Source organism: Phragmites australis, chromosome 5 (assembly GCF_958298935.1).
Source record: "Phragmites australis chromosome 5, lpPhrAust1.1, whole genome shotgun sequence".
NCBI lineage: Eukaryota > Viridiplantae > Streptophyta > Magnoliopsida > Poales > Poaceae > Phragmites > Phragmites australis.
In genome coordinates this window covers 46972006-46992361 of record NC_084925.1, presented here as the reverse complement: position 1 = coordinate 46992361, position 20356 = coordinate 46972006, and the positions used below count along the sequence as shown (strand labels likewise).

The 20356-nt window shown below is 40.9% G+C and overlaps 1 protein-coding gene across 5 annotated transcripts; it reads right to left on the bottom strand.

The window, feature by feature from the left end:
* Positions 1–52: 52 nt before the first annotated feature.
* LOC133920168 (uncharacterized) lies at positions 53–20099 on the bottom strand. Of its 5 annotated transcripts, none has more exons than XM_062364863.1 (18): positions 19961–20092; positions 19209–19308; positions 18898–19016; positions 18683–18728; positions 18481–18553; positions 18339–18396; positions 17932–18027; positions 17687–17804; positions 16801–17067; positions 15951–16052; positions 15421–15778; positions 15217–15330; positions 14417–15048; positions 13679–13872; positions 6508–6730; positions 6132–6251; positions 4111–4881; positions 53–3664 (listed from the first exon to the last, which is right to left on the bottom strand). In XM_062364863.1, the coding sequence occupies exons 3-18, from the start codon at positions 18954–18956 to the stop codon at positions 587–589; spliced, it is 6309 nt and encodes a 2102-aa protein (XP_062220847.1). In that variant the 5' UTR covers positions 18957–19016; positions 19209–19308; positions 19961–20092; the 3' UTR covers positions 53–586. The 5 variants fall into 5 exon arrangements, with proteins under 5 accessions (XP_062220847.1, XP_062220848.1, XP_062220850.1 ...); XM_062364864.1 differs by having other exon boundaries at positions 4111–4878; XM_062364866.1 differs by lacking the exon at positions 18683–18728.
* Positions 20100–20356: the final 257 nt, after the last annotated feature.

Genomic DNA, 20356 nt, shown 5'->3' with positions numbered 1-20356 from the left:
TGTGGATTGATAAGATATGTTTGGCGTTTGCAAATCATCTGTGAAATTAATCACTACTTCAACGAACTCAACTTCAATTATCAATAATACATAGCTGCACAGGAAGGTAATAACAAATCAATAAAGTCCCTTCGGAATAGTACAACCAAACCAAAACAAAGATAATACTCCTCACATAATGCCATGTTCATTATTGATTTACACACTACTGCCCCAGCCAAAAAAAAAAAAAAAAAAAAAAAAATCTCATACTGTACACTCAACTAGAATCTACAGGTACAACACATAGATACCATAACCTTGCATCATACCATCATGTATATGTAACTGCAGCCAGGATTACACAACACATCCCCGGTCCTGGAAGGAGGCTCTAATATCCATGATGGCAACCCCAACGGATTCCATTTTCTTCTAGTCTCCAGCATTTGCATTTCTGTGATCAGTGCATGCTCATGTACACAAGAACGCACGCTAAATGATATGACCATCTCGGCTCCAAGCTGTACAAGCTGCATTAGTTAACATGTGACAACATAAATGGATATCCTTGCGTGTTTCTACACTCTAATGCTTGCGGTGGCTTCTACCCAATGTTTGCGACAAAGGGCACCAGGCGCTTGTGATCCCTCTTACGCCCAAGGGCACATGTATCAAGAACACGTCCGAGCAGCAGCCGAGTATTCTGCAGTGCCACATCTCGTGCAACCAATCCGCTATCCGCAGCGCTGCCACCACCTTGGGCCATCAAAGACCCAAATCCTGACCCAGTAGCATATTGAAGTGGTCCACTCCTAGCCTTAAATGACGACTGAGGAAGAAGCATGCTCTGAAGAACCTTCTCCCCCATCCCATGACCGTTCTCACCAAATCCAACTTCATCACTTTGCCCGCCAGTCACACCACTGCAGCTCCGCAGAAGTGCCTCCAATACATTCAATGCCTCTGAGCATAATGTGCTCTCCACTAGTTGTGACACAACATTATACACTTGGGGTATCTGGGATGGATCCACAGGGGTTTGCTGCAACAGTGATTTAAGCATCAACAGAACAACTCGCTGGTAATCCAGAGGGCCCCTCTCAAGGAGCCTCAACAGGTGGCCAAAGGCCAAAGATGAGTGCTTAGGGAACCACTCGGCACAAATTGGAGGTGAAGCTCGAGCAAAGAGATCTTCCAAGGAGATGATTTCCCCATAGGAATACGCTCTGAACACTTCAGCTAAATCATCCAAAGATTTGGCACGGCACCATACTGAAATATTGGATGCCACATAGTAAGCTTTCTGGTTCGGTTCTTGAAGTGGTGAAGCTGACCCGAGGGAAGGTACTTCCTTTGTGAGCTGCAAACCAAGCCATGGAAGAAGGCCTGTGATGTGCATCAATAACCTAGTCTCAGGGTTCCCAAATATAGAATCACATGTATGTATCGTAATCCTAGATAGCACCTCAATTGCAGATCCATGGCTAACAGTAGACATCAGCCCTTTCAGCACCAGTGGCTGCACCCCTTCGAAAGCAGGGACTTTTCCAGTCTCAGTTATAGATAGCAATCTCTCTGAAGTAGTTCTAGACTCCAGCCTGTGGAGGTCACTTGCATACCCATTGATGTCAAACTCATCACGTGGCATGCTGGAGAGCAACACATTTTCTGTTGTCCGGTCACGGAATGTCAAGCGATCAATTACCCTACAAAACAATTCAAGGACCTGGCAATAGATGTGTACAAAGTCGGTATGCATCAGCGCAACACAGCCCCAAAAGAGCTGTGGGTAAAGTATAACTTTCTCAGGCTCCATGTTCTCAACCATGACTTGTAATGTCAACAATATCTCCATTGCAAAACCTAGAACAGCTGGTACAGGATTACCCAAGCATCTGTGGACACATCTCAGAAGCAATACACAACTATCACTTTTTACACTGGGACGTAATGCACGATATATCTGGTGCGATCGACAAGCCAAGTGATGAGATGTGCACTCCATGGCCCACTTAAGAGCTTCAGCACCCCAAGTCTCACGAAGATCCCCCTGGAAGAAAATAGCACTAACCATGCTTTGCACAAGTGCTGATAAGAGTGAAGCACTAGGAAGTTCAGTCCTTACGAGGGTAGGATCCTCATTCTCCCACATCAGGCTGCCCCTTTTAGACTGAATGTATTTTATCAAGCTCACCACATGATGCTTGTTCTCTCTTTCACTGCTTTCAACCTCATACAGTTCAAGATGCCGGCCAGCAAGTGAATAGAGGAGATTCACAAGCAAGTCCTGGCAATGCTCAAGCACAATGTCTTCTGAGCTATCCATCGAAACACAAGTGACATGGAACAACAGAGGTAAATTTTCACGGAAGTCTTCATCATTTTCATAGGCAATTTCAGCTAGAAGAATCAAAGCTATATCAGCATGTGAAAGCAAGTGCTGGTGCCCCTGTAATGCTGACTGGAGCTCATTGGCGTTGATCCCATGAACTCCACTGCCCCCTTGATGCAAAATATCTTCTGTTGAGTTTGGAGTATCATAGTAGTAGTCACCACTATCTCTGGAAACATGACGGCTCCTCAGATTACCAGCAGAGCTTCGAGCACCCATCAACGGCCCCGACATGTTCATTAATGCTGGAAGTAGCTGGCCTGAGCGGCCGGTAGTGGGGTTCGGAATGCTTACCTCAGGAGCCAATGGGCTCAGTGGGCCGGATACACTTCGGCCAGTAACTGCTGATGTCCGCCAGCTCAGGTTTCCACTCACATTTCTGATTGCACCATCAAGGGAACCACGAACAAGAAGGGGGGACACATGAGGCTGGCTATCAATGACCATTGCAACCTGAGAGGCAGTAGGCCCTTGAGAAAACTCCAATACAACATTTGCAGAAACATCAACCTTCCCAGGCCTGACTGGTTCCTCATTGTCCTCAAGCATTCTCTGAGATAACTCACAGACCAAGTGATCGATGGTCTGTTGTGGGCAAATACGAGCAAGATATAGGCTAACACGCTTCGCAACTGAAAAGTAAGTAGCAAATGCACCACTGATCTCTGCTGATGGATTGGCATCGCAGTCCTCGATCCCTCTGGTGATCAAGAAGTTCAAAACTGGAATAATATTGCGAGTATTGCTTGCAACGGTGCTCCAAAGTTTCTCAATCTCATCAGGAAATTGATCACCGTGTTTCCATGTCACATAATAAAGACTTTTCAGTAACCTCTCACTCCAGCCAGATTCCTTTAGTCTCACAAAGTTGAGATTTTCTATCCAAGGAGCCATGCATGTAAGGACTTGATGCTGTGCGATAATGTCCACAGCGTCAAGCTGGCGCTGCATTATTTCCTCGCACAAGTGCTCACTGAGCTCAGGATGGTCCTTGGCAAGCTTCGAGGACAACTTATACTGGAATTGTTGGTAGGAATCCGGGAGGTTGCCGACAACAGAAGCCCGGTAATGCCCAACACCATCGGTATCATCTTCGGCCCATTCACGAAGAGAGAGCGTCTCCAACATCTGTAGGGCACTGTCACGAATCAGTTTTGTTTGATCAACCACCTTGTAGAGGATCAAGCTCACAAGTCTCTGGATTTCACATTTTGGAATTTCTTGACGCATGTAGACTTCAGCCAGAACACTGAAATACCCATCTGCTATTAGAGGATCCGGAGAGTAACACTGCAAATGATTTATAAAAGATCAGCACCATCAAATTTTAATAGCTGGTGGTAAAGCACATAAACAGAATGATGCCCAAGTAGTTGAGAACATAACTTTCAGTTCAAGAAAGTGAGAAACTGCAGAAGTGACATAAAGCTTCGAGAATGCATTGCCCGAAAGAAAAGAACTTCTTGAAGGAAATAACCGAGAATGACCCACGAAGGCCGGAAAAAAGAAAAAAAAACACTTGTAGTGTAATCTAACTTGCGCAGGATGCAGTAGTTAATAAGATAACCAATTAATTAATGCACTGGTTTGAGAAGAAAATTTTAGCATGAACAATTCTTACAGCAAATGTAAATAATCCATGAAATATATGATGTAAACCACATTGCAAATGTGCATTTAGTCTGTCTGATAAAACATTCAGAAAGTAGACATAAGAAAATAGAAGTAAAACTTACCTGATCTATGCAAGTAGGAAACAAGTCCAAATTTGACTGCAAAATATTCTTCAGTGCGGTTTTTGCTAAGAGAACTCGAAAGTGGCTAGTTTTCTGTTTGTCCCTCCCACCAAAACGTCCTCCATCAGTATGCTTTGAGTATGATGGCGTTCGGGGATCAACTGGTGAATGCCCAAAAGGTGCTCTTGGAGATGGTTCCATGAATAAACTATTGATCCATGATATTACTCGGCCAGTCATCTTTCTTGCATTATCATCAAAACAAGGCCCATAAAGCAATGAAGCAATGGCATTCATGGAAGCCCAATTGATAGCTTCCAACTGCTCAGCCATTTCCCTGTCAAATGCAAGTTTGTCAAGAGATTCCCTTGACCTAGTATGCTGACTAGCTTTATATCGCTCAATTTCACGGCGATAGTCACTGCTGCTTTCCTGTCCCCATGTACTTCCAGAATCATCGCTCCAGCTAAGGAGAAGATCAAAAAGCCTCTTACGTATTCTGTTGTCAAACCGCTCAGACTTCGCATCAACAAACTCTGGAGCTAGATATCTCAGGACAGATGCCAATGCATATCGCAGAGGCTGGAAGTCTTGAAAGCTATCAGCCGATGACATGTTGATTTGGCGGCATGTTTCTTCAATGAACTTTAAAAAATGTAGACGGAGAACAGGCTTCCGACTAAGCATCCCAGGCCAAACCTTTTCAGCTATCATTCGGTGTATATTCGCAACGTGAGTGCGCAGATCCTCACGGCGGGATTTAGGATACTGCTGAACCAAACACAGGAGGTAGCTGTCAGAAAGAGAGTATTCGAATAAATGTGCCCATAATACTCATATACATGATTTGAAGAGATAAGTGTAAGATTGTATCAATTTATTTCACAAGTGGCAATGCACCTTTTTTTCTAGCTGTAATTCGTAAAAATGTCAGAAATGTGAGTACCATGTTTTACAAGTTAAAATATACAGGTCAAACTGAGTATCAACTCACAAATTAGCACTCCCTCCGTTTTTTGTATTTGATGTTTAAGGAATGGAAAAGTGTTCTTTTATTTGATGTTATAGCCTCAAAGGATGCAGAAGAAAGTTAAACCTACATCTTCCTAAAGTGCCTCTACGTCATTTAGTTTGTGATACATATATAAGACTCGGTATATTTGTTCATTGGTCATTGGGCATGACGGTAGTTTAGGAGACAAGAATTTAATGAGGTAGCAAGAGACACATAACTAATAGGGGCATGTGATCACACTTTGCTTTTTATCAATAAGTATATACAAGTTTAAACATGAAATAATAAAAAAGAAAGGATAGAGTAGTAGACATAGAACATAGCTTCCATTTTACTTTAAACTGTATGATACAGTAAGAAATTATATTAGCATGATCAATTCATAAGAAAATTCACGCTTACTCCATACTCTGTTTCCAATTTTATGTCCCCTGAAAAAAATCAATCACTGCAATAATCTTTTTTTGAGGGAATCACTGCAATAATCTTGAGGACGATACAACTCCTTCTGTTTCACAATATGTCCAAGCCCACCATGGGCACAGACCAAGGAAGCAATAAATCTAGGCAAAAATTAATCAAGATTTACTACATGCCCCTATTAAATGACATGCTACCACCACTTAACCTCTCACAACATTAAAGTAGGGCTGGAGAGTGGAAATATTACAATAACTGCACTCTTGATTTTCTCACTGTACAAACATTTTGAAACAACACTTCCCAAGAATATGGACAAATTCTGTGAAACTAAGGGAGTGTTGAAAAATCTGGATGTAGCAAGCAAGTTAGATAGATAAGACTGATATCGTTATACAAAGTCTCCATTATTAAGGAATAGGTATGTCAGGTGAAGAGCAACAATTAACTTTTGAAGCAATATGGGCAGGTACATGAAATATATGAAGTCCCTTGAATGAAAATGGCCAAAGAGGCACTCACGCCTAATTAATTTAAGGAATTTCACTAATATACTGACTTTTGGAAGAAAGTTAAGCCAATGTACCTTCCATTTAGGTTTTGCTTCTGTTTCTAATGACACATCCTCAAGAAAAGATGCCAGCTCACCAAACATGATTTCGCATACTTCTAAATGTGAGTGACCAAGGGCAGATGTAGCGGCAAGCTGCAGCAACGGAAATTATCCAAAAGGAAAAGTCAGTTCTTGAGCTTCAGTGCAGTGATCATTAATCAACTAATCATGCAGTATGCTGAAAGCACATATTTAATGGGAATTTGCTACACAGTACAACAATATTTTGTGGCAGTTAAACCAAGTATATGGCCAGGAAGGACGAGAAAGAAATAACTGTAGTAATATGCAATTGTGTAATATGCAAGGCAGGCTAAACACTTGGAAAATTAATCATTGCATAACTTACTGCATATGCTTCTGAACCATGACGCAGTGATGGGAAAATCATATGGAAGATCTCTCTTGCAGCTTTGAGGGCAAATTCTTCTCTATTATCAGGTGGACAAGAGCATGCAAACATGGCATATATCAACCATTGATCAAGCTTAGTTTCAGCATCTTGTGATTGCTGAGCCTTTCCGCCAAGTTCGACAGGAGTAATCTGTTCAAGTCTCCTAACAACCTCTAATCTGTTGATTTTTACAGTAAAGTTAATAAGATACCCCATTATAGCTCATCATACAATCCAGTCATAATATGAATGCAGAAACAGTGTTTTTATGGAATGAGATAGCAATAGTCAATGGAAATTTTGATGAAATTACAAATCAGCATGTGCCAATCAGTTCTCAAAAAATATAAGTGAACAACTGAAAAGGAAAAGTGGTTTGTTTTGAAAGAAAGAGTGCAGCTGATTTCTCAAAAAGTATACTCTGAACTAAAAAATCACTAATAAACCAAGGTAAGGCTATGTATATCCGCTCTATTGAATATCTTAGGCTATCAGCTAGTCAACTCTCTATCAATACATCCACCAGGCACCAAATTGTGCTTGTCCCAAGATGTCACTACAAGTTCTTGAAATCCAACTTATAAAAATTTCCAGACTGCAGTGAAGCACCGCCTAATAGGACCCCAGAACATAAGGCCAAAGTAATAAAAGAATGAGCGGCTTTCTCCAACCTTGGTTAGGCTGGACCGGGTCTTTTGCTCAGTTGACTGGGAGTATATCTTCCCAGATTTGCTCCTCCAAAGTGCTGCTTCCTCTTGTTCGGATCATTGTCCATTACTGCTCAGTCTCAAGGCTAACATTCGGGGCAAGCGCTGCTTTCACTTTAAATGTTTTTGGTCCTCCCTGCAAGGTTTTCAGGAGGTGGTTAGCTCCAATTGGGCAGCTCTGGTTGCTGATCCTTGCCCTCTTGAACGTTTCCGTATCAAGCCGAAATGTTTAAGTAGGGGTCTTCAGAGTTGGAGTCAAAAGAAGGCCGGCCATATTAAATCACAGTTTGCTATGGCAATGGAAATTCTCCATCGCTTGGAAATTGCTTGGGACCATCGTCCTCTTTCTGTTGGAGAGGAATGGCTGAGGGTCAACCTGAAGAAACACTCCCTTGGTTTGGCTTCTCTTGACCGCACTATTACTAGGCAGCGCTCTCATGTTCTCTATCTTAAGGAGGGTGCTGCAAATACTTCTTTTTTTCATCAGCAATCCAGATACAGAAAAAGGAAGGATTTCATTGCTGATCTTCAAGTGGATGATCTCATTGTCTCTTCTCAAGCTGATAAGAATTCAGCTGTGTTTGATTTCTATTCCAAGTTGCTTGGTTCTCCGGAGCAGAGACCTTTCACTCTCAATTTGGATATGCTTCAGCAGCATCAGCTCTCTTTGGATTCTCCTGATGAATGGACAACAATCAAAGACCTTCCGCAAGATAAAGCTTCAGGTCCCGATGGTTTTACCGGTCGTTTTTATAGAGCTTGCTGGCCGATCATTCAAGAGGATATGATGAGTGCTCTGGTTGCAGTGCAGCAAGGTAGATGTGCCAATCTAAGGTATCTCAATTCTGCATTTCTCACTCTTTTGCCAAAAAAAGTGGATGCCATTTTTGTGAAGGATTTTTGTCCGATTAGTCTGATCCATAGCTTTGGGAAGTTGGTCGCTAAGATTTTGGCTAACCGGTTGGCACCAAATCCCTCTTCTATGGTCTCTACCAACCAAAGTGTTGTATTAAGGGGAGGTGCATTCATGATAACTTTCTATTGGTTCAGCAAGCTGCGAGATGTTTGCACAAGAGTAAGGAGCCTCATCTTCTTCTTAAATTGGATATCTCTAAAGCTTTTGACTCGGTTTCATGGCCATTTCTTCTGGAGGTCCTTGGTAGCTTGGGCTTCGGTCGGCAGTGGTGCAATCTTTTGTGCAGTTTGCTTTCTAGTTCCTCTACTCGGGTTCTGTTGAATGGTGAACCGGAGAGGTTATTAGACACCGTCATGGCCTAAGGCAAGGGGATCCGCTATCTCCCATGCTATTTCTTTTGGTTATGGACGTACTGAACTCTCATTTCACGTGTCTCTTATGATGGCCTTTTGAAGCCTTTGTCTGCCCGTGGTTTGGAGCATCGGGTCTCATTATATGTTGATGATGTTGTGCTTTTCCTTAAGCCGGTTGCTGAAGACTTGGAGTTGATCAAAGGAATTCTTCAGATTTTTGGGGACATCTCGAGTCTTAAGACTAATCTTCTTAAATGTTCTGTAACTCCTATTCATTGTACGGAGTTGGAGTTGGCTATTGTTCAGGACTTCTTGCCTTGTTAGGTTAAGGATTTCCCTTGTCCTTACTTGGGTCTTCCTCTGTCCGTCTGAAAGTTATCTAAACCGGAGCTTTATCCTCTTGTTGATAAAGTGGTTGGCTCTCCCTAGTTGGAAAGCCTCTTTGATGAACCGAGCCGGGCGCTTAACTATGGTTCGCTCTGTTTTGTCGGCTACCCCTATTTATCAGATGATCGCTATGGATTTTCCTAGATGGGTTCTTAAAGCAATTGATAAGTTGCAACAAGGTTTTCTTTGGCAAGGTCAAGATCATGCTAATGGTGGAAATTGTTTAGTTTCTTGGAGACGTGTTTGTCGGCCTCTTATGTATGGTGGCCTTGGCATTCAAGACCTTTCGACTTTTGGTTGGCCTCTTCGCATGTGTTGGCTCTGGCTTCAAAAAACGGAACCCTCTAGACCTTGGGCTGGACTAGATGTTTAGGTTCATCCAAATTCTAGATCTTTATTCTCTGTTGCCATGGTGACCTTAATTGGAGATGGCTCTAACACCTGTTTTTGGCTGGATCGTTGGCTTCATGGTTGGTCCCTTGCTGAGATTGCTCCACATCTTCTTGCTTTAATACCACGCATAATTGTCAAGCAACGAATTGTGGCTGAGGCCCTTGTCAGGCACACTTGGGTCTCGGATATCAAAGGCTTTCTCTCGGTCCAAGCTATTACGGAGTATCTCCAAATCTGGGACTTGTGGGATGGTGTTTTGTTGCCGCAAGATGTGCGAGATCAACATGTGTGGCGGTTTTCTAGTTTTGTAATTTATTTATTAAGTCGGTGTGACACCCCGAAGATTAATTTTGTTTTGGGTTCTTTGGTTCGCTTCCGTTCTATGTCGGGTCTTTGTTAAGCCGTTGTCGCGAATTAAAAGTAGAAAGTGAACACAATAATGTATTTGAGCCGACCTAGGCTTGGCCCAAAGGGCCCAAGCTGACCCCACACCCATCTAAACCCTAAGGAGGCCGTCCATCACGCCCCTGGTCGACCTCCCTGGTTGAGGCTCCCTGTAGTCCCTTGGCCGCCCCTTCCTGCCTCCTCCCTTGCTCCCTCTACTTCCTGGTGGCTTGGATCCCCTCCCCAACTCCCCTATGTGCTCCTCCCCTGCCCTGTGGTGCTGCTGCAGCAAGAAGAAGAAAAGAGGAGAAGGGAAGGAGAGAAGAAGAAAGGGGAATCAAGGGAAGAAGAAAGGGAAGAGCAGGAATCGGAGGAGAAGATCATTTCCTGGTGTTTTCCCTCGCGATTCCCCCTGATTTTCCCCAAGAACCATAGGTATGAAACCCCCCTGCTATTCTTCATGAATTTGGGGAAGATTTTGGTCTATAGTTCGTGGTTGGGGAGGAATTAGAGAAGGGTTTTGGCGGTAGATATCAAATCGAGTGTTCTGCGCGCAGGCAGTTTGAGCAGTTCGGATGTTCCTGATGTTTTGACAACCTAGATGCTTTTTCATGCAGAAGCTATCAACTAAAAAGTTGTAGATAATGTCTAGACCTAGTTTCTGACAAAATTTCAGAATTTTTACTCACACGGTTTAAGAGATATGACTGTCTGAAGTCAACAGTATGTTCAGTTTCAGTTCAGAAAATTCAGTTTGAGCAGTGCTGCTTTGGCAGTCAATTTGATGACCTTAGCTATGTTTCCTCAAAATTGGCATAGCTACAATGTTATAGGGCTTGGAACTATCTTTCTATTCATGTAGAGTTCTCTATCATAGCCTCTGTGGTTTGTGAGGTATGCCCTGTTGAAATTTGCTGCTGCAGTTCCAGCTTCTGTTAAAAAGTCCCTGTTCGAGGGATGATTCAAAGGTTTTTTAGACCTCTGAGTTGACCCACCAAAACGTAAGTTGTAGATCTTGGTGTCATATATTTGCTGCAAGATTTTCATGTCATTTGGAATTGTGGTTTGGCAGTGATACTTGTCTGAATGTTGTTGTCAGGACGCGGGAGACAGATTCAGTCATCTGTTTTCAATTGCGTGTTAGGCATAGATAATTTCATAATTTAAATATCATGTATTCGTGGAAGTTGTAGCTCTCGTTCTCTAGTTTTCATAATGTCATAGTTTTATATGTTTTGTGCAATAAAACAAAAAGATACAAAATTGTGAAACAGACTTGCTGCGGTATATTTGAATTTTCAGTTTGTCGGTTTCGTCGTGTCATTGGGTTTTCGGACGTAGGAGGCGAATGCGTGATTTGTGGGTGCTTTTGTGGTGTTGTTACATAATGAAAATGTATTTGCACATGTGCTGCTACTTCGGGACGCAATTAGTGCTATCATCTTCGTCGGTGAAGACAAGTGAGCATGGCGGTTATTGCTGCAACTTTAACTTATTATTTTTGCTACCTCCACTTATAATAATACAGCACACATGATTATACTTATTAATTTAGAAGATTATACCTACTTACTCTGGATCTGTGAATTTGGCTAAACCTTTTGGTTATAGTTGATTAGTCTTATGCAATAGTGATGACGTCTTGTCGGTTTAGTCATTTCTAGCATAACCTCATCTTATGTCTAATGGTTAGTTTACTTGAGGATAATGATATCGGTTATGTAGAAGCTTAAAGAAGAGGGCATACTTTGTCTGGTAGGTGAACATTTAATTCTTTTTAGAGGGCTATTTTATATGTCTATAACTAGTTGGAATATAACTTTTTGAAACCTTATGCATGTTAAATGATAAGGTAGCAGAAGCATAATTGGTATCTTTCCGTGCCCTACATAGAATTGAACTTGTAATATGTGGTTACAAAATGGGGTAGGCCTTTCTATTTCAAAGCAAGTTTATTGTTACTATATGTTTATGTTCATATCATCTGCACTTTAACATGAAGAAAAAATGGTGGATATATGTGGATGAAAGTGACTTATATTAATTATCTAGAAAATGCCTTTATGTTGATGTATGTTCACGGTTGTGAACTATACGGTTTATATTTTGACATTTGAAGTATATCATGTGCATTGCACTGCATTGCATTTCATATGCATTAGAAATTATGTCGTAAAGATCACGACCGTACCGATACGCATCATACGTTGCCCGAGGAGAGGTGCGATGTAAAAGAAGGTATGTCATTGCATTCATATGCATTATTGTATGGAATTGATTGTTGGATATATTAAAGTTGCATTGGAGGCCATTATAAGAAGCGACGCTTCTCCGTGGATATATTCATTGTGGTATGACTTGTGGATTTGTGAAGTTATTGAAGTCCTGCGTGGATTTGCATTGCATAGTATCCATATGCATCATATTGTGTTACAGTAATCTTCTATGTTCAATTTGGTTGTGATGAATGGTATGCAGATGTTTCAGTAACTTTACTAATTGTAGAAGGTATATGGTTGCGAGTGAGTTATTCTTAAAACAGTTATTTATTATTAATATGGCTTGAACTCTATTCATGATGTCTTGAATGATGATATTTTCTTACAAGTCATATTTAACTCTTAGAAGTTAAAGTTAATTATTGATGTTGATATCATGTCCTATGAGATAGATAGTCTTTTTTTTATCTTGCTTATGTTATAGTTATGTTTGTTATGGTCATGTATTTATTGATCTTCTTTTAGAAGCAACTATTTAACTTGCTTAAAAATAAACATGATGAATAATGTGATGTTTTTTTATATCTGTTTAAGTTTTAAATTGATGCTTTAAATACTATAGTTTAAATAGCTTGTTAAAGTAGTTCGTTTGCTGAGATCACCCAATCTCACTCTTGCAATATTCCTCCCCTAGGTTGTTCTACTTGAAGCTAGCATGGAGGGTAGGGATTAGAAGCACGTCTTGCACTTCATGTCTTCACTTAATATCATCGAGTTGTAATAATAAATTATGGTTAGTCGTTAGAGTCGTGTGTTTGATGTTTACAGTGTGGTTGTGATTTTGAACTTAATGGTTTACTCTTGGTCCTGATTAGGATGTTTTTTAATGCTAGTGTGTTATGCTTTATATCTTGCTTATCTATGTTATTTCTTCCGCATTACTTGGGATACAGGGGAGATATTGTTGTTTTTTTATGTAAGTTCAACTGTATGTCGGGTAGTTTAATGACATTCCAGGTTTTGTGGCCACTGGGGTGTTACAGTTGGCTTATAATGCCTTCTTCATGGGCTCTATAAGGTTTGCTCCCTGGAAGTTTGTGATCAAAGCGATGAGACTATCCTGCACCTCCTGATCTCTTATGTATTCTCTAGGCAAGTTTGGTTCGGTGTTCACTCTTAGGTTGTTTTGCCAGCTCTTGCTCCTCAACCAGGCTGGTCAACGTTTGCTAGCTGGTGGTGTTTCGCGCTGAGGCAGATCAATAAGCATCAATGGAAGGGTCTAAATCCCCTAATCATTTTTGTGGCTTGGGAAATTTGGAAGCTACGAAATGACTTTGTATTCAATGGGGCATCTCCAGCTATTGCTTTAGTGGAACAAGCAGTGGTTACGCAAGGGCCGCTCTGGTGCGCTACCGGTGCCAAGGAGCTCCAAGTTCTCTTGGTTGATTCTTAGGTTGTGTTTGGTGTGTTTTTTTGCTCTCTTTGAGCCCTTTTCTTTGTGTTTGTTATTTATTCTCTGGTTTCTATTTTGTCTCTATTCTCAGGGTGTGTTGCTCGCTTCTCTCTGTGTGTGTGTGTGTGTGTGTGTGTGTGTTTTGTGCGTTGTACTTTATCTTTTTCTTCTTCTATTAATGAAATGACACGTAGCTCTCCTACGCGTTCGAGAAAAAATAAATAAAAGAAGACCAAATAGCGTATTATTGTATTAACAAAATAATCATATAGAATTATGCATGCAAAATTTCAGGAAAAGATCAGAGTTCTTGCCTTGCATCCTGCACAGAGCTCGGGCAAAGTTCAGCTGCATATTTCACAGTTTCACTGAGGTAGCGGGCCCATCTGCTTTTATCTACACTCTCCAAAATGGATTGAAGAGTCACATCCAAAGGAATAGGATCCATTTCACGTCTTAGATCATAAGGTCGTCCTGGATCCCAATAACAGCTTTGAACAATGTCTTCCTGTGAATTAATAAAGATAGCTTTACTTTTGGGGTATCCTTTTTTTTTATGGGGAAAACAGTAGGGGAAGCCCCTACTGCAGAAAATATAGTAAAAAGAAAGACCTGTACAACAGAGAAAGAAACCAAAGAAAACAAAACCAGAGAGCTCAGGCCGGGGGAAAAAAGAAAAGAAAAGCCCCAAAACAGGGAAAGAAAAAAGAATCTACAGAGAGGAGGAGAAAACCCAGCCAAGAATTTCCTGTCTATCAACATCTTTAAATCTGTGAGCTTGGAGAAAGATGTCTTCCTTAAAATTCCTCTTCCAGATGGGAAAATTTGGTTGCTTGTGTTCGGAGATGAAGGCATTTCTCTGCTTCCAGATGTTCCAATAAAAATCTTAAGTCCACAGGAATATAGAAATTCCATGGGAGTTTTGGAGGAAAGAAGACAATACTCTCCGTAGATATTTACTTCCTAAGAAATTCCTACGCTCCAAATAAGTCTTGTAGCAGCTCAAAGAAACTAACATCCAGAAAGTGCAAATAGAAAATAAAAGAACTCACCCCATTTTCCTCTATGATGTCAATAATAAATATTGGCTCTGGTTCAAGTTTCAGTTTATTGTCACCCCATTCATTTGCCGAGTAATTTCTGAGATCATTTTTCAGCGCTCGAACACATCGTAATAACTCCAGGGCAGTGAGCCTTATTTGAACATCAGCAGAGCTGAGAAAGACAAGGCCAACTGCATCCATTTCTGAGGCACGAAATTCAGATACATCCCTGGACCTGTGAAAAGGAGACCTCTGTAGTGCATCACCTCCTATACTAGAACGCCTCACATTTTGCATGTCTTTTCCCAAAACTTCCTCAGATAGGCATACTCTCCACAACCGCATAAGTTCCACTAAACGTCCAAGTGAAGTTTGAATTAAAAGAGGAAATTCATCAGGAAGTTTTAGGATAAAATTGGCCATTCCTTTCAACACAGCAAACCTACGGTTAGGCAAGCATCGTACGATCCTGTTCAACACTTGTACTGCTTCTTCACGGACACCAGGGTCAATACTTATGCCATGCTGAGGTATAACCTCAGTCATTTTATCATTACGGCCCACCTCTTCTATCAAGTATGGAATACATTTCAGCACAGATCTGAAGAGTGATCCCTGAGATTTATCTTTCGTTACATTATCTGAAAACATAAATATTAGAAATGAGAAAGTAAATAGGAAAAGGACGAGCAACTAATAATGATTAATACAACGGTTTCCAAAGCATGGTCCGAATAAATTGTCAGTAATAATAGCACCTGCCGAACAATTTGAAAATTTTCTACACACAACGAGATGTCGCAGCATACCTATTGTAGCCTTTGATGATGTGAGAAGTGCTAGGCTATATACCTTGTTGCAAGACCTTAATATTGACTCAATTGCTGACTTGACCTTTGGAACATAGTGTCCAATACCAAACACTGAAATTTGAGAGTAAACATACCGCTTACCATTATTTCAAACAACATTTAAGTTTAAACAAAATAAAACTGCTACCGGTGCCAGGTTACCTTGGAAAACATCCAAGCCAATTTGTTGATTTGATGGAGAAACTACGATCTCAAGCAAAGCCCTAAGGCCAACAACCTTTGCTTCACTTAAACTATCTGGTTTCAATAGTTCAAGTATCATATGATTCATTGCAAAATCTAGGTTGCTCCGAGCTAAAGTCACACAGAACTCAACAAGTTTATCATGCTGGACATCTTGAGTCAGCAAGCCTTTCTTCAGAACAGTCAGTAATTGAGAGGTAACACTGTCTAAATAGTCCCACACATGATTTCGTGGCTGGTAATCCGCATAAACATTCAAATAGAATTTTACAAGTCGATGAAGACAATCTAATGCCATCGATCGATGATTCTTGTCCTGCATAATAATTAATTAATTAATCAGAATTATTCTTCACGCGTCACAAATGAAGAATATAAGTTTCAGAGATCAGAAACATTGAAAAGAATATTCAGTGATGAAACATTATGATATTATCAAATAAAAATTTCGTTCTCGTGATCATATCAAATGTGTGTAGACAAATCACCTTGAGATACTTATACAGGATCTCCATATGCTGGGAAAAGTTAGAGTTAAATGCACTGGCATCACCAAGACAAAGTAGAAGGGTAACAAGTGGAAATCCAACCTGGAATAAAAATTCAGCATTACATTTTAACATTGTTGCAAAAAAATAATGTGAGCTAAAGTGAGGATCCTGTTGCTTTGTTCACCCATAAACTACTAAAGCTTATATTCTGTTAACATGCTCAACTTTACAGATCATTGTTTGTGGCGTGTTGGCCTTTTTTTTATAAGGTGTGGGTGGTGTGTTGTTGTACTTTCTTTTTACTAATGACAAACAGCTCTCTTGCGCATTCGACAAAAAAAAAAGGCATGCTCTCCAACAAAGAAGAATGTAATAAATTCTAAGTGGCCATCCAAGTGGTCCTAATGTAAGCTGTCAAGTAACTACATATCATAGATAGCTTACATTATCCCATCAAATACTTGATAAGATGACTGACAAGTATGAAACATGACTGAAATATTGAGTCTCTACATATGAAATATATGTTTCAGAAAGAGCTTTGGACCATATATGTAATTTGATCATTTATCCAATTGAAAATACAAAGTTACAAACAATAAGGAAGAAGTTAGAAAACTTATGCAAAGAAGGGTCATAACGAAGACATAATCTGTCCTTCGTATTTCTTGAACCTTGTGCAAAATAGATTAGGAGAGAGGCCTAATTTAAGCAAACAATAAAGGACCATTTTTAGAGCCTTCCTAACAGAAGGACGACAATCAGATTAATAAACAAAGCCAATACATACTCTTTGTACAGATGCAAATACTAAGTATAGAACTAAAATTTTATTTCATCAACTTACAGCAATATGCTTGCTCTGCTTATCCATCCAATACATGAGATGGACTTTTATTCGAGCGACAGCGTCATACCAAAGTGACAACGCAGGTTCCACACCAAGTGGAGGCCAATGATTTTTGCCACCCTCAGCAAGTGGGGCAAGTATACTTGAGAGCATGTTGCACAAAGCATGTTGCAATTCACTCTTTCTTTTGTTGGGAGGACAATTTAGAGGATTTGTTTTTGCAATGAAGGATACTGAAGCATTCAGCCCACCCTCCGTCTTTACCTGAGAAAGTAAATGAATTAGGTGATATAAGCCATCAGGAATCAAATGATGTATATACCACCCTACAAAACAGAAATACCGTTCTTATACCTAACCATAACTTTGAAGTGCACAATTTGAGGCATTGCATATGGCCATTTTATCCAGCAAACATTAATTCACAACTGAGGGCGTGAGCAGGTAACCAATCTTGTTATTCTTTTTTTAGGAACTGAGTCTAGCTCAGTTTGTTGAGGGTGTGGATGTACGTCTAGACCACCCAAGTTTGAGTCCTCTTCGGCGTGAATTTAGATGCCTATTTCTTCTTAATAAAAAAACCGCCTAGTTCCTCCTAGGTTGGTCTAGTTTTTTATCTTGTTATTCTTTTTTAATAAGCAAATATGTTCTTATTATGATTGAAATTAAGATTGTGTAATTTCTGGATCCAGTGTACATAAGTCGAAGCGTAGGTAATTCAATGCATCAAAGTGAACCACAAGATGGGTCATGAAGGCAGTTCTCTGGTATTATCATTTTATTGAATCTTATAACAGTTTGGTCTTGATCCTTACTGGCTCCCTATCAACAGACACAAATATTGAAATTCTAAAGCACTGGAGCAGTTTTTGCATAATCATACCCCCAATTTAAGGTAGCGCATCCCATTAATTATGCTGAGTGTCTCACTTCTAGCAATAGGTGTATCAATACGCCGTGTGTTAAGCTCCATGAAAAACCTTTCCGTCACAGAACTAAACCTGTATGAATAAACATGATAGTTCTCAGTAATTTAGACATAATGCAACAGCTTTTATGTCATCTTTTCAGTCGCATAGACTTCTGCCTCCTCCTTATCCATGGAAGCCAAGAATGTAAGAAGCACACCTGATGCGTGATAAAGCTCCTAAGAGTTGAGCAACGAGATCTAAGAGTAGACCTCGCAAATCAACCAATGAAGGATAATCCACTTGGCTGACAACCCTGCAGAAAGTAAAGAAGGCAGAGTGCAAACTCAGCTTCCACAAGACCACAAGTATATAAACTCCTGTTGACAATTTTTTTTTAAAAACAAAAAACTAACATAATTACAGGATTCAAAGAATGGACAAATTTTGTTAAAATAAGACAGCAAACACTCATTATATAAATAACATTTGATTTTTTTATTTTGATAAAATGCCATGCCAAAGTTGGGCTCACTTATGACTGCACAAATCAGGTAATGTTTCATTAGTTGTGAACTATTTTTACCATATAGAGAAACCATGTTAGTAAAGGCAGTAAAACCTTACCTGTCTGCATTAATTAGCCAATCAAATACGAATTTTTCCAGATCAATCCAAAGTTTCTCTAGACAAAATAATGCAAGAAGTCAGCCAAGTAGTTCAAAAAGAAACTCTGCAAATAACTCAAAGAAACAAAAAAACTAACGACCTGTTATTCCCTCTTGCGGACAATACTCGGCAAATCGAATGCAGGCTGAACAGAATATGCACTCAACAGCAAGCTGGGTAAGGACAAAAAAAGACAGCAATGAAATTTTTTGACAAGACGATGCAATTTATGTCATGGAAAATTTGGAGAGTTTGAGGGATGAAAAGTACATCCAAAAGTACATGGTCAATTGATAGCAAACCTTCTTTTGGTATGTTGACGCATCATGAGCACCTTTCGGTGATTCACTGTGAAACAGTTGTGAATCACACTTCAGTAAAAAGTAAAAGGCAGCATAGTGCTTCCAGGGTTGGTATAACAGTTTTGAGAAAGGCTTAAACAATAAAGCTGAAAGCTTGACGTGAAATAACTGAAATATAATATTATGAAAATTTCAAGATAGGTCAATCGGCATACCTTTCTCTCCATCGAAGAAGAGCCTCCAAAAGAGGTAAAGGTGTGTGCCTAGCAACCATGGCGAGTGAATCCAATACTTGCTCATAGCTTGGATCAGATGGCCGGAGGTATTGCCCATCCTGTTATTTCCAAAATTATGGTTTACGTTTAACTTACAGTGTTGTACCTGATACTGATATCAGAGCAAATATAATTTGGCATCATGCTCGTATGGCTGATTGGCTGGTAAAAACATGCCTAGATGAAACAATGCTACAAAGCTAACTACATATGCTATTTATGAGAATGGAGGGAGTAGCTTGAGATTCTACCCGTGTTGCAATCTTGATCCCCTTCCTGCCATATGAAAAGGGTGTAATATCTCCCCGAATGAGTCAAGCATATCTGGCATTTGACTAGGATATCGTGCCCCTAAATGGATGTACATATCAAGATCAGAATATTACTAGGCTTTTCCAGCAGGAAACAACCTAACTAGCTCAACATAACCCAGCAGGTGGCAATTCATCAATTAAGGATTGTACCGCCGAGTTATCACTATGAGTCTATGACCAAATAAACATAAAGGGCGTGCTAACTAAATCTAAATAGATTAGGGCCTTTAATCGAACAACAATGGAGAAGAATATTGTTCTCGGTGAGGCTGCCAGTGGTATCTTAGGTGAGGAGTTTAGGTCAAATGAACAGGGGACAGTTAGGGAGGGGGGCATGAGGACCATGGCCCCTTGGTATTGAGTGGCTGAAAATTGAGAATTCAGCGTCTAGGGACGCGCTTAGAGTAAAACCTAAAGCTAAAGCTAAAATAACAGTGTTGTGAAGCAACGGTCGTGGCAAGGCGATCTCGAATCCAACCCAACCCTGGTTGGAAAGAAGAGGAGGCGGTAATGTAATTCCCAGGTGAGCCTCGCGGAACACTCTAATTGCAGCGCCCAGAGCAAAACGAAACGAAAGGGAAGCGTGAGTATTAAGTTACTTGGTCGAGCGCCCCATCCGGTGGGAATGCGATGGGGCCAAATCAAGGATGAAGAGAATAGATAGATGAGAGGATTGGGAGGGGGGTGACCTGGGCCTGCGCGGTTTCGATGCGGCGGCGGGCGAGCGGGAGGAAGCGGGCGAGGAGGGAGTCGACGACCTGCTTGGCGGCGGCGCTGGGCGGCGTGGGGGGCAGCGGCGGGGGGTAAGAGACCCCAGCGGCCGCAGCGGCGGAGAGATGGTGGGAGGAACGTGGGGTAGCCAGCTTGAGATCGCGGCAGGCAGCGAGCGATTCGATGATGCCTTCCTTCCTCCTCGCTTTCCCTGCCCCTGCCCTCTCACCTCTGCCACCAGCGATCGAGTTCGTCAGAGTGGAGGGGGGGCGCCTCTCCTCTCTCTCTCTCCCCTCTCCTCTTCTCTCTATGTTTGGTTACGCTAATTAGGCCGTCTGGTATTGAGAGGGCTATTATAGGAGGAAGCAAACTTT

Bases quoted from the DNA above. Each gene is read 5' to 3' on its own strand.
- LOC133920168 (XM_062364863.1), bottom strand. From the start codon at position 18,956: ATGGTTGCTAGGCACACACCTTTACCTCTTTTGGAGGCTCTTCTTCGA. The intron at 17,068-17,686 runs GTATGATTATGC...TTACTTTCTCAG, and splicing joins TGCGCTACCTTAAATTGGGG to GTAAAGACGGAGGGTGGGCT. The intron at 3,665-4,110 runs GTAAGTTTTACT...AATCATTTGCAG, and splicing joins TTCCTACTTGCATAGATCAG to TGTTACTCTCCGGATCCTCT.